General features: G+C 44.3%; 1 protein-coding gene across 2 annotated transcripts in view; it reads right to left on the reverse strand.

Moving 5' to 3' along the window:
• The window catches only part of SLIT3 (slit homolog 3 (Drosophila)), a 593,250-nt gene that overhangs the window by 151,279 nt on the left and 427,082 nt on the right, over positions 1-14,889 (reverse strand). For both annotated transcript variants that reach the window (XM_012649737.1, XM_012649736.1), the window contains exon 6: positions 9,183-9,254. In XM_012649737.1, the coding sequence (XP_012505191.1) occupies positions 9,183-9,254 (72 nt within the window). The remainder of the gene's footprint in view (positions 1-9,182; positions 9,255-14,889) is intronic.

Consider the following 14,889-nt stretch of genomic DNA (forward strand, 5'->3'; position numbering starts at 1 on the left):
CTTTAAACCCGACCTGTCCCATACGGTAGCCATGAGCTAAAAGTGGTGATTTTAAATCGGAATTAATTAAAATTTTAAAAATTCAGTTTCTCAGCTGCATTAGCCACATGCCAAATGCTCAAGATCACATGTGGCCATGGCTCCCACACTGGCCGGCACAGAGATGCAACATTTCCTCCATCACAGAAAGTTCTGGTGGACAGCACTGCTCAGCTCTAGATGATTGCAGCTGCATGTGGGCCCCGGGTGTCACAGCTTCTAGAGATATTCATTGGAAATTGAACTCGCACGCTTTACATAAAATTACCTGAGTTTTATATGTTGGCAATGCATTCTATTTTTTTTAAACACTGGAAAGACCAAAACAATTTTTAAAAAAAATCAAATCCCCCCACCTGCTGGTTTCGTTCAACCCATGGGCCAGCCAACACTTGAGGTCCCCTGAATTCATTATAAGGCAAAAGAAAAAGGACTCGCTAGAGCTTTTCTATGATGAGTCTGAGGAATCCAAACAGGACCTTGGAGAAACAGAGTCACTGTTCCCTTCATCCCTCCTCTTCCCATCCCTGATTCCTGAGTGCCTTCAAATGAAAGGCAAGGAAATGGAAGCTCAGGGAGAAGTAGAACCTTGCTCCAATTCTCTCCAGCTCTGCACCTCATCACCTTCTCTGTGCCGCCCTTCCTTTCATAAAGCCACCCGGCAGGAGGGGCCAATGTCCTGCTTAAGTTCCTAGGATCTTGGCTTTCAGAACTCAGTTCTACAGAGTAGTGGACTCTCGGCCACTCCAACCTTGGGCATCGGGGTGGGAATGGCAGCAGCGGTAGCAGGTAGGTTTGTCTGTTCTAGGGGGACAAGATTCCCTGGCTTGAACATCACGAGCACCACGAGATAAGTACTAATTAAGAGGCAAGATATTCACTAAACATGCTCACAGGCTGGTCACCAAAGCCACCGCTGGCAGCTGAGCGGATGGAGAAAGGGCAGAGGCTGACCCTCGGGGCATGGGCAACTTTGCAAATCAGCACAGCAGCTCTGTTTTGGGGGCAAACTGACCCCACCGCACACATATGGCAGCTCTGTGGCATTTCCCCACTGGCCTCCACATCTTGCCTGAGAGAAAACCCTCTGGAATCTTTCCTCAAAGATGCAGAGCTATTTTCCTGTTTAGTTTTGGGTGGGACAAAGCAAACCAAAAGGCTGTACCCAAACCAAGTTTGTCAAGGCCAAACTTCAGCCCAGAGACCTGGTGGTTGGGATCTGCGGTCCCTGGGGACAGCAAGACCTCCATGACCTGACTCCACCTGAGTGCCCCTCGCAGGAGAAGCTGTTAACAGGAAGTTTGTGGATGCAAGATCCCTTGTTGATGAAGAACAATTCAATTATCTTCACCACAGCCTTTTAGCCCTGGAATGTACACCCACACATTTTCAACTTCGGAGACAAAACTAGCCTTTGGTTGACAGGAGAATGAAATCAACTGGAAACCACAAGGCACCTCCAGATTCTAGGCACTTTGAGGGTGAAAGTGCTACTTATTTAAATGGAAAAAATTATTTTAGATTTCAAAGTAATTTTTACTTTCTCCTTAAGCTGGTGTTCTCAAAACCAGGCTAGTCGTTTTAAGAGCGTGCCCACCATTAAACTCTGAATCTGGGTGACGGTGGAGGAGGTACGGGTCGTGCAGCACAAGCATTTATAGAAAACCCAGTTCCTTTCCTACTATTGTGAGGGCTGAATGGAAGTTAGCGATGCTCTCTACAAAGGGCAGTTTTAATCCTGCTTGCAGGAACAAATCACAATGTTCAGCATAGTACCAAAAAATAATGTTCTGGAGAAACGTAAAGATTTTCATTAAGCAATGACAGTTCTATATGCAGAACTATGTCATGACTAGACACCTTGATCTCAAAGATTATTGAAACCAAATGTTTGCATCTGCCAGAGAAACCCAGGTGAAACATTTTGTAAGTTAAAACAAAAGAGTCTTTTCTCTGTTAGAACACACCAGTTTTCACTGCAGTTCTGATTCTGCTCCTTATTAAAAAGAAAAATCACCACTTAGCTGGAGAAATACAAAAGCAAAGGTAATGTGAAGAGTGGACTACTTGAGTAAAATAACTACATTATTTAACATTTAAAATAATTCTAGTCCAACCACAACCTTAGTTCTGTTCGGGGACATGACACATAACAGAGATGCTATAAACTGGGGTTGGGTGGGCTTCAATTCACTTAACTGATATCAACTTGATTGGGTCCACGCACTTTAACAGACCACCTACTATGTCCAGGCTCATGTGAGGTGCAAAGATAAGGCCGCGAAACAGTATAAACTTCACCAACTTCCATTTCTCTGAGTGTCCTGATTGTGCATCTGCTATTTACCAGGAACACACCAACGACAGCTCCTTTCATCCACACAACTGTCCTCAGGTGTGGATATTAGTGTTTCCACTTTTTGGTAAGTAAATGAACCCCAGGCCACCTGGTTTGGTGAAGCTAGACTGGAAGCCAGTTCTTTGGGAACTGAACACCCTGAAACTCAACCTTGGCTTCGTACCTCCATGTCCGGGGCAGTTTTGTGGAACTGGATATGATACTGATTAAGCTGAGGCTGTTAAGTTTAGATCTGAGTGCTCTATGGGTCCACTTTCCAAAAACAAAACAAAGCAAAGCAAAACCACTGTGGCTTCTAAATTATTGTGAGTGTTAAGTACAGCCGGTAATCTCACTAATGCATACAATCATTTCTATGGTATGAAAATATCTGACAGATATTTTTTAAATTTTAGTTTTTGTAGCATAGCAGTGATGAGTGATGTGCAGAGGCTTTGATATCAGGCAGAACTGGATTTTAGAACTGGAAGAACAGTCCCCTTGTACTTGCCAGTGTCACTCTGGGAAAATTCCTCAACTTTTCTAAGCTCAGCTTCCTCATTGGTAAAATGAGGAGATTCCTAGGATGTACTTTGTAAAGTTGTGGTGAGGATTTAAATAAGATGCTACATTCTAATGTCTTATCACAGTGCCTGGAAAAAGCTCAAAATGGAGATAGATTGTCAAAAGTAGTAGATGCCCAAACATGCAGGCTGTAATAATAATATTCATAATAATCATACCAATAGTTATATCATTGCATTATATATTATCATTGCATCATTGTTATTGTTAATCAGAGCATCTAGTTCCACACCCAGAGGAAGCTCAGTTGAAGTGGCTGACAGACCACCACTTGTATTAAGCTCTGGGTTTTCCAAACTGGACTGACAATGTCCTTGAATGTCCTAACACCCAGTGCCAGCACCTGCCGGCCAGGAAGGACACCAACACCGCTGTAGGAGAGTGAGCGCACTTTGATCTAGGTATGAAAATTTATTTTCACTGCCTTCTCCTTATACCAGAAAAGGACTTTCTTCCCCATTCACTTTTCTGCTTCTACCCACGGGGTTCTGTCAGGCCGTGTTGTACCGCCAGGATGTGGTTGAATTAGAACTACCCCAAAAGTCAGGTTCATTCTGTTACTGCTGCTTTGACTCTCGAATCTCTCTTCTCTAAACGGGGCTGAGAGGAAGCTTAGTACACCAGTTGATGCAGGGGTCTGGGGAGCAGAAACAGGGCAGGTGGGGTGACTCTTGTGATAAAGGAGCGGAACTGGATTTATCTCTTGTGTGTCACTTTCATATACATGGACCCAATTACAACTGCTGTAAAATCAAAGGGAATTTGGAGACTAGTTTAACTCTTCAGAAGAACTTCCCAGAAGATGAGACATGAGATATTCCTGATCGCCTCTGCAGTGGCCTTGCTCAGTTGTGGACTGTCCTGGACTCTCTGTCACTGAGCGCTCTCTGTGCAAGGCCGTTCAGCCATCCTGGCAAGCTCAGGCCCCGAGAGCTCCATCCACCCGAGCACCTGCTCACATAAAGCTTTCCTAAGCTCAGCACGTGGCCCTGCGCTGGATACACAGCGTGCCCTTGCCTTCTCAGAGTACTAAAGCAGGGGTGGCCTGGGCTGGCAGCTAACCTAAATGAGTAGGGGTCAGTGGCAGAGTGGAGTCTGCACACCCCACCTAAGGAGCGTGGGTGCTCCAGCCACAGCTGACCGCAATGCAGGAATGCCGAGATGTGGCCCAAGGTCACCAGTGCTTCCGGTTTCAAAACAGAAGCTGGAAATTTGGACCTTTATGTATGATATCCTCATTTTTAAATGTGAAATGCTAATTGCAATTGAGAATACAGGACAAAAAAATATTCTCACCTGTGGGCACAATGTAGTCTGTGGTCTAGTTTGCAACCTCTGGTTTAAAGAGAGCTGAAGGCTGGGTCATCCCTTGATTCTGTCATGGACACATATTTGCCCGCTCCCAACCTCCTAAATAATATCAAAAACTTTATGACAAATTTTCAAAGTATTATACAAACTGGGCTTAGGATCCCCAGTCTTACTGGAGCGGCAGGTCCCTTCTGAATAGCCTAATTGCATGGAGGTGCCCAATGTGGGCAAAGAACATGGGTCAGGGGTCTGGAGTCCCAGGTTCTAGTTCATCTGCCACCACCAACTTGCTGTTGACCTCAGGCAAGTCTCCTAGCTAGGCTGGGACCCGGATGAGCCAGGCGGGGTGGGTGCGCAGGGTGCAGAATGTTAGGAGGCATGCGCCTCCCTCCACTGCCTGCTCTCTGTGTCTTATCTGGACAAGAAGAGGTTGTCCTGGAGACACCTAAGGTCCTGCCAGCACCAGCCTATGATAATGTCACTAAATTTCCAAAATTGGCAAGTGAATAATGGGAGTGAGAGCTTTAAAACAGCACATGCTGTTATCTATGGACCTGTTGGATCTCCTCGAGATTTTGCTGGTTCCAGTGATTTATCCAAGGCAGACCACTCACTGGGAGATAAGGGCATTTGCAGGATGTGTTACTGATGTCTGTGGTCTGGCGTTTTTGACACCGTATCTACTGAACTTCTGATTTGCTACATTTAATCAGGAGACAGCGTCTGAAAATATTTTTTCTTCTCCCATAATACAATTGAAAACAATTTAATGACTTATTTTATTAACAACTCATTTTTGTTTCACATGACTATACTTTTAGTTTGTTTTTCATTAGAGTTACGCATCTTTTCTGACCCACGATGGCATGTCGGGCAGGGAGATGCTACTTTAACCGAAGCGCCTGGCCGTCCTCAGCCTGGCTGGCAGGGGCTAGAAACCCCTGGCTCGGAACACTGCCGCAGCAATTCCTGGTCACACAGAGTTGGGAATGCGGTCTTGGCATATTCGGCTGCAGCGTGAGCATGACTTACTTGGAGAAAACCTAGTGCTATACGTGAATCGCCAAATGTATAAAACAGGTGGAAATTAAAGGGCAATGATTAGCGTAACAGAAGCGGGTCTGACTCACAGAGGCTGGGTCCTTCAATTAAGAACCTTAAATGCCACAAAGTTGAGGCTGTATATTTGGGGGCTGTGGGGATGTCTGGAAAACAGAGCCCCCAAACTGTTGCGTGCCAAAGTCAATTGGCAACAGCCAGGAGTGAGAATAAATCATCTCTGGAACTACAACGTAAGTCAGTGGAAAAATGGGATGATTTTCTTCCTCCTGCAAGTATGATTTACCTTCAACTTTGTGGAGACCCATTAACTGGGTAAAGGGAGTGACAAGGACAATTTCACAAGCTTGTGGGAGGCTCTGTCGTTCTCCCCAGCAGGACTTTTCGTCACTGGTGGTTTGCCTAGTCCAGTTCTTGGAGGCTGGTTGACACCATCCTGCAGCACCCGCCAGCCATGCTATAGGGGAGCCAAGCCCCGTAACAGCCTTGGCAGCCCAGACCCCAAGGGCAGCTTGGTGGAAGGGCTGACGACACAGGCTCTGCTGATAATCACTTAGCTAAGCAATCACTTGGCTGCTCTGAGATGGGCTACTTCTTTGTAGAAGGAGGGTGATGATAATAGCAGCTCCCTCGAGGGGCTGCGAGGATTAAGAGCTAGTGTATGTAAAAGCACTGGTTACTGTGCTGGGTATGAGTAACCGCTAGCTGTCACCATGGCCCTCATTACTTCTCCCCTGCAGTGGCACAGAGCCTTAAGAAGTTTCACCCCTACTATGATTTTCTTTTTACTCCCTGGAAAGGGGAGGGTGGTGGCTCCTTTTCTTGTCTACCACATTCTGTGCTGGTCATACCCCCCAAAAATGAGGTTGAGGGGGGCAGATCTCAGTCTCTTCCAACCTTGCACCAGTTCATTTCTCCCTCATGGCCAGCGGTTCCCTCCCAGTCTCACCTCCTAAATTCTCATTCAATGGAGCTGGTGAAACCAACGCTAGCCTTGATGGAGAGAAATTTTATGGTATTTCCACCCGTAGAAATGATGAAATAACAAGGTTATCGCATGTGAAATATTTCTACTAGTAGTTGACATCCGCAAACTTTCCTTAATTTTGACAGCTTTCAATAAGATAATCGTGAGCCTTTCCTTGTGTCCTACTTCATGCTGCCTCATGTCAGAGAAATCACACCCAAAATGTTATATTTTTTCTTCTTAATTTATAGACTTTAAGCTTTCGATATTTAAAAATGATCTTTCTGGGGATAGGCTGTTTGGAACTCTCCTCTCTCTCTCTGAAAAATGTATTAAGTTAATGTGTGACACCCTCACTTAGTTCCTATTTATTATTTCATTGCCAAGGTTCTTTATGGTGCCTAAATCGTGATTACAGAGAAGCATTATAAAATGTCAATGTGTGGATGAGATTTGGAAGGCCTGGGGGTGGGAAGGGGAGGTTCTTCAAATGGAGATGTCAGCTCCAGCCAATTTCAGGATGGCTCACCATTAAGATGGATGGTTCCAAAGCCCTGTGCCTCTGCTGGAAATTAAAAACCCACGGAATAACTGATTATGATTAATTTTAAGTACTTAGCCATGTGAAGCCAAATGAGAGCATGTTTAAAACAAAGCTATTGATCTGGCTTTGTTTGGAATTGAGAAGATAAACTAATCAGATCCTGTGGGCTCTTTGTAATGATGGGGAATGAGAACTTTTTGTTTTCTTTTTTGTCACAGGTTTTTAAACTTTTTGAGACACCTGATGTATCTGGATATCAATTGTTTTTTAATAGCAAGCATCTGAGTAGAGAGGAGCTGTCCAATTCTGCCCTGGGCAGGGGTTGGGTGGGGGCCAGGGCATGCACATAGGGACAACAGTTAGGGAAGCAGAAAGGACGATGTTTATGAGAGCCCCTCCTATGCAGTACGTAAGTTGTCTCTTCATAAAGTTGAGGAAATAGACTCAGAGAGGTTAAGAAGCTCGACCCTAGTCCCACGGCCTCGGATTCCACATCCAGGTGTGTCTGCTGTAAAGCCCTCTCCTCTACCCCAGACTGCTTCCTGGCGCGGCGAGACAACACCACTCCCAGCACACAACGAGCATGCGGCTGTCAGGTCGTCACAGCTGTTTCGTGGCAGCTGGTGACTTCCATTTCCTGGTCCCTTCCCAAGGAATTGTCTTATCTTTCTCATTCTCTCTGTCAAGGGAGGAAAAAGGTGATACGTTCCTAACAGCCTTTCTACTCACGCTATTTTGCAGGCAAGGGGAAGCGTGTCTACCCTTCTCAATGCCCAGCCTCCCAATGGGAGAAGTCCTGGGTTACTATATTTGGGCTGGCATCCTCTACCTCGCAGACATGCATTTGATGCCGGTTCCGGGGTCAGAGTTTGGGTAAGGAGAGACCATCCATCTCAGGAATGACAACTTGACCTCCCTCCCTGCGGGTCCGGCCTGTTCTGTACCAGGAATTCTCGGCTTTCGTCCAATTTCAAGCAGCTTGCAGCATCAGCAACCCCTCCTATCTCCCGTGATTCCTCTTGGAATCACCTTCCTCTCAAGCAACGTGGAGAGGCTCTCCCCAACCCGCGGCTGGTGTCTGCGGGGCCAGGTGAAAAGACAAGTGGAGGGAAGACCTTTTACCCTTCCCTTAAAGTACAAAGGAACATTTGAATATATTTATTCATTCATTTATTTGGTATTCATTCACTCTTCTGGAATCAGAGATAGGTAACCTGTGACTATGTCATTTTTTATTTTTAGAGGGATGCTCAAGAAATCCTACTCTCTCTCATTCACTGGCTAGAATAGTACCATCAGAATTATTTTTAGAACCAAGCAATTACAGAATTTGGAAAGGGGAAGTCACTCCCAAGACAGAGCGACCAACTCCTTCATTTTACAAATGAGAAAACTGAAGCTCCGAGAGCCGAAGAGACTTGCCCAAGGTCACACGGCTAATTAGCGGCAGAATCAGGACTGAACCACACATCTCCTGACACAAGTCCTACTGTGCTGTACTGCCTTCCTCTCCAGGTTTCTCCAGATCAGGGACAGCTAGAAGTGTGGCTTTGGTGGGTACAATCAAAATGTTTTCTTACACAATTCAACTTTAGTTTGAATGACCCCAAGATGACTCCTAGCTGACTTTCCTCCTGGAAATCAGGTTTCCTTAGTTAGACCCATTTGGAAGTCCAGAACACAGAAAGACAGCTACACATTTTTTCGAGACAAGCCATACAGGGTGTGATTATGGGGCAGGGGCCACCTCCTCTCGTCTTTTCCTTCCTGCCACTTTAAGGTCACAGTCACCGCTTAAAGTTTGAATTGAAACCTGAGATGCAAGCCCAGGAGCAATGGCAATGGCTGGACTTTCCCAGGCTGTCTGGCATCCCCCAGTGCTGTGCCAAGGTCCTTTCTGATTCTGGGTGATTCCAACTGACCTCCAGGTGCTCACCCCCTCTCACTCACCCCAGACCTGGAACCTGTCTCCTGGCTTGCCCTCTCTCAAACACACTCGCCCTGGATGCTCTGGCAGGCTCTAGGGGGCTGCTCCAGCCCATCTGTCTCTCCCAGCAACAAATACTGCGGGAGCATCGGGGGAGAAAGACTCAATTGAGACTTAATTAGCAGGAACCCCAGTTTGTGGGAGGTGAGAAATCACACTTCGCTGCCTGCAAACACTTTGGCCAAGGTGAGCCAGAGGGATCTCCCGGTTCCCAATTTTAATAGCACTGCAGTAGAAGCCCAGAAATGCATCCACACGGACCCCCCTCTGCACACACACTCCCCCTCTCCCCTCCCTACATGGACACACACGCACGCACGCACACAAGGCAGCGATCGCAAAATCAACTCACAGGATCTCCAAATCGCGCAGGGCTCGGAAGGCTCCATCTTCAATGCAGCTGATGTGGTTGTTGTCCAGTTGCCTGTGGAAAAGCAAGGGAGAGCATGAAGGCTGAGCGGGGCAGCGCCGAGGGGCCAGGCGGCCCGGGCCACCCGAGCGCCTGTCCCTCCACCCCCTTGCAGGCTCTGCTCGTCCCCGCCAGGAGCTCGCGCAGAGCCAGCCTGTCTGCCACGCTGCTCCGTCTCTCCTCTCTGACTGTCTGAGCGAACTACACAGACGAGCGCACCAAAGGCTGTCAGGTCTCAGTAAATATTAATTGCGCATTTTTTTTTTTTTTTTTTTAGGCAGAAGGGAGTAATTTCATTACATTAGGGCATCCAATCCATTACGAGCTCTTACCGTCATGTCACTGAAACAATTTCATTAAGCTAAAGGCCTGTAAATCATTGGAGGTCACTGCTCTGCCCTCCGCGACCTCCCAGAATGCTGTTTTCTCTCTCCCATTCCCTCGTCTGCCTTTTACTGGAAGTTGCAGGCTCCTGCTCTGACACCGTGCTAAATCTCAAGGCTTTATCTGCCCAAGAGTGGCGAGGGTGCATGGGGAATATACCAATTCCAAATTAGACTCAACTAATCTAATTTTATAGTCTTTTTATTATTCTAAGCACCAAATGTCTGTGGTGGTTTGATGCCGCCGTGCATTGTTATGGGGCCCATCTGGTAGGTCATTCTATTGAAGCATTTTCTGACTAAATACAGATTCCCTCAAACTGCACCAACCATCATCAACATTAAAGAAATTCATTGATGGAAGTGTTCACGATGGGGGAAAAAAAAGAAATATCGTTATTGCCTTAAAGATGTACCACTTAAATTTAAATTGGGGAGAATTAAATGCACCTATTTCAGGATTCCTTTTCTATTTCCCTTTCCATCCCACGAGCATGAAAATAATGTCTTTTAAAAGGATGCCTTGACTAATATACATTCTAGTTGGGGACCGTGGTAATTTAGTTGAGGGATAACAAATAGATACTGTTTTTTCTAAATCAAAATATTAATATATATCTGATGTGTAGTTAGGATACCATGACCACACCCTAACTAAATATCAGATATTATATATAACCCATTTGATTCCCCCCAAAAAAGATGTTATACAGAAAACGGTTATTAACATCAGCTTGTTTGTTGTACTTTGTTTGCAGAGCATACCATGGTCTTTGCGGAGGACGGGCTGAAAAGTATGGCTGTACTGAAAAACTCCTTTATAGATTCTTTTAAAATTTTTTTTTTTGTCTCAGAAAAAAAATATGAGCCCCTTTCATTTTTTTGGAGGGATTTCCTGTTGCTGGAATCTTCATTTGTAATTTGCACTAAACTATCCCAAGATGATTCTCCACAAAGGCTGTGTCAAAGCTACCTTTGGTAACCCTTTCCAACGGCTTTATTTTCCGTCAAAGGAAGGCAGAATTAAAATGAAAATACTGTTATCCTTGGAAAAGTATATAGATGTAGGATTGTATAAATGCACACAAAGGAAACACAATTAAAGTGACGTTGTGTGTTACAATAAACAGGCTCTGCCACGAGATTATGTGAAATTGCATCATCTCAAGAGATGTTCACATTATAAGATTTAGATATTCAGAATTCAAAAACAAACAGTAAATGGGCATTTCAAGAAGCAAAAGCACACTTTAGGTTGGCGAGTCCTATATACCCAGTGTTTCAAAGTTCTCACCGATGCCCTCTTACACGGAGTCTCTCTGTGTATCCCTAATTCTTCCGGAGCCTTTCTTAACAAGAGTTTGCTGAGCGTCTTTTTCCATGGGTTTCTCGCGGCAGTGGGACCACGGATTCCCTGCAGAGGTTCTGTGAAGGCAGGCAGTACTGCAGCCCAGCTTCAGGATTTATCATCAGTTTAAAGGCCGATGAATCAACAACCCCTGCCCACGCCAAGGCCACCGAACCTTACCAAGCAGAAATACAGTGGATTGGCTTTTGGCTCCGAGAAATTGTTCAATGAACATGCTGAATTCGGCAAAAATGGCACCATCCGCCTAAGTAGAAAAGTATCTAAATCATCAAATCGGGAAGTCCAGGGTGCGTTAGAGGTGGCAGTTTGTGGTGCATCGGCTTTTGTGCAGACATTTCAGAGGGGACCTTGCTATTAGTATATTATTTATTTGCTGAATTTGTGAAGCATTTTCCATTCCTTTTGAGAGACCAGAAACCAAACAGAAGACTCTAACTGTACAGCATTTTACATGGAAAGAATGAAATCTGCAGGGCAGAAGAGAAAGGCATAGAAAGAAGAGAAAAAATAAAGTGGTAGAAAGAATAAAAAAGTGCGTTGGGGGAGATGGGCAAAAGATTAAAAAAAACCCACCACGCACTACTCATATCTGATCAGAGTCCTGTAACTCAGCAAACTGGAGTGGTGGGGACAGAGAGTGTCAGAGAGGGTGCTGGTTGTTTTCGGGCTAAATGCAGAGACATGGAATATATTATCCAACAAACAATGTTTAAATATTTTTAGTGGTTGGTAAAAGTTGACATCTAGTTGTTTCTCTGTAATGGGGAAAACTGAGCTTTACTATAAGCATCTCTGTGGGTATATTTTATAGACTATTTAAATATGAAATGCATCAAAATTTAAGATATTTATGCATAAGTGTGCTTTTCTAGAAGACATTTGTTATAACTGAGATTGTCTTCTTTGGTTATAATCATAGATAAACAAAACGGGAACTGTCTCCTAACCCTGGTAGTCAAAGAGCCATTCGCAAGACCTCTGCAGTGCTGGAAGGCCTATGGGGCCCACGCGGCAGTTACTCCATTCCAGCTATTACATCTCCATGGCACCGAGCATCAAAGCATTTGTGAAAAGCCCGATTAATTGTCCACAATCATTCCTGATATTTCATACAAATACACTAAGTCTCTAAAACAAAGTAAATACGCATTTGGTCCACACAGGTTTTTCCTTGTGAAAATATAACTCAGAGACGTAAAAGTTAGTCCTTGAGCAGGGGAGAGGGGAGGCGAAATAAACACCAGCCCAGTATTTCTTTGAGGGTGGTGGGGTGGAGTGTCATTAAACACACACAGAACCTTCCGGGGCTGAGGCCAAAGCATTTGCCTTAGCAGTTTGCTTCTGGGGCTTGACGGGACCGGAGGCCGCTGACATGTATTCTAAGCTCTCAGGTCAAAGGTCCTTATCGTGCCTTTGAAAGGCCTCGGTCAAAGACCCTCTCAAAAACAAATCAACAAAGCCCACTGCCCAGCCTGCACCATGCACTCCATCACTTAAGGAGGCATGTGCAAAAAGAACTTTGGAAATGTGAGCAGAGAGGACTCAGCGGTCTGAGAATGCCCGATAGCTTTCTTTCCGTTTTTCCTTGGCAATAAGAAGTGTATTTCCCACTGCAGCTGAATCCTTGCTTCCTTCCACACAAAATAACTTATCCCCATGTGTAGCACAGAGCCAGGCATTTCCCAGATGGTCACTGATGGTTGCAGAATAAGTCCTTCTATGGCAGTATGTCAGGGCTGGGCCCAAACTCTATGGGATAAAGTTCTAAGCCACAAGCCACACTGTCCTGGCCGTGCGGCATCAACAACGAATAAGCACCGAGCACACCTGCTATGCCCAGACAGGGCTAAGTGCCTTCCAGGCTTCCTTGTCTTTCTGAGGCACTGACCTCTCCTCGGGAGCCCCTGGGAAGGAGACTTAGAATAAAGTGAGATGTCTCTGGGCCCCAGGTGAAGATGGGCATCAGGAAGGCAGTGGATGGATGGAAGACTGGCTATTTTTTGGAGGCATCTTTTATTGTCCTCTACTTTATACAGAATACTCAATTTGATTTACACTCCCCTGTCTCTGAATAAACTAAGAAGCCCCAAAACCTTTCATGATATTAAATTAACTGCTCTAATTTCCCCGAGAAGCTCAGATTTCGGCAAACAATATGAGTGCTAAAATGATACCAGAGTCCATTTAGAAAGGAATCCTCAGACAAGCACTAAATGCAGACTCCCTGAGAGGAGCTTTCTGACTACTGTATTTTTATACTCTGAGAACATAAACAAGGCGGAAAGGAAAGCCAGCATGAGCGAGGACTTAAAATAATCTCCACAAACGGCAGACAGAGAGACAGCACTTTTGTAAGAACTCCCATTCATAAGCGTGATCTACTCCTATTATCACAGTTCATCTCTTTCAATTACAATTTGAAATTTCATAAAGCAGGATTAGAAATATTTTTGTGCTTCAACAATTAAAGAAGCACACCTAAATCCTCAAAAAAGGGTTAAAAAAAAAACGGACTACAATTTTAAGAGCAATCTACCAATATATCTCTGAACAATAATCAAGAAAAAAAAAAGAAAGAAAGAAGGAAGAAAAGAAAGAAAGAAAGAAAAAAAAAGAGACAAAAACAATAAAATTTCAGGATTGCAATGATGCATTTGAATCCCTGTGAGGAATACCTTGAAAACAGAAATTTCCAGAAACGGGCTTTAGGAATCCGGAAGAACAGAATTCCCAACTAATTATCTGCGTGCAAGGTCTGCATACCAGGGTACATCCATCCAGTTGTTCATTCCTCATCCAGATGTTCTGGGGGCCCAGCATCTCCTCAGATGGATGGTTAAACTTAGCCCGAGGGCACTGTCGCTCCGGGGGTCCAAAATTCAGCAGCAGAGTTCTGCTCTAGGACTGCGGCTAGATCTGCTACAGTCTTCCTCATACTAAATGGGAGAACCAGCTATGGCTCAGCACTCTCTGGAGTTAAACAGTTTTGCTAATTTCTGAATAAAACTACCTACACAAAATGTGCAAAATAATTGGGGGACTTCTGTATGAAATTCACAAGGGAAGGCTTACTGGAAACCCAAAGCAAGTCTACAGTCGTGGAATCCAGCAATTAATTAACCCATAAGAGCAACAGAGTACTATTATATGTTCACACTGTATTAGGTACCCAGGATATATAATGAAGTGTAAGACATCCTTTGAAAATATTTGGAAGAAGGTTACCACCTGTGGTTTTTACATCTCAATTATCTTAAAAGGTTTAAGAGAATTCTAAAGACTAAACTAATTTGAATTTGTTTTTGATGAAATATATACGTTCATACATGTACATGTTTGAGGTATACTTCTTTTTCTAGACTGAGGAGAAATGGAATGTTACAACTATTAAAAAAAACCCAAACAAACGAACAAACTGGGAAATCCTTGCTTTCATGAAACAAGGCAGAAGACAAAACATGAAGCAGCCTTGACATACTATTTCTTTTCTTCCCATTATCCAATTGTCCTTAAGCAGAAAATAAAAAATCTAGTAGCGCTTCTGAAGGTTGTTTTTAAAATCAGTATTGAAGTACAAATTATAGAAGCGATTGTCTGCTGCTGGCTGGGGTCTTTGAAAAAAAAATAAAGCTGAAAGTTATTTTAACTGGCAAAAGGAAAAAAAAAATTATGTTCAAAAGAAATGCATATACTTCATATAATTGAGTACTGGTCACACTTTTTAGGCAAATCAAACACTTGATCTAAGCCACAATCTGCTAATGAATTGTCACTGCTTCTCATCATTAGGGAGCTACTGTAATTCCACATTAAAATGACATCTCAAATGAGCAAAAGGAGGTGAATCTATTATTTTGCACATTTTGTACACTTGTCCACCAGGCCGGAGAATACATGC

The sequence above is a fragment of the Propithecus coquereli genome, unplaced genomic scaffold (assembly GCF_000956105.1).
Source record: "Propithecus coquereli isolate 6110/MARCELLA unplaced genomic scaffold, Pcoq_1.0 Scaffold301, whole genome shotgun sequence".
Classification (NCBI taxonomy): Eukaryota; Metazoa; Chordata; class Mammalia; order Primates; family Indriidae; genus Propithecus; species Propithecus coquereli.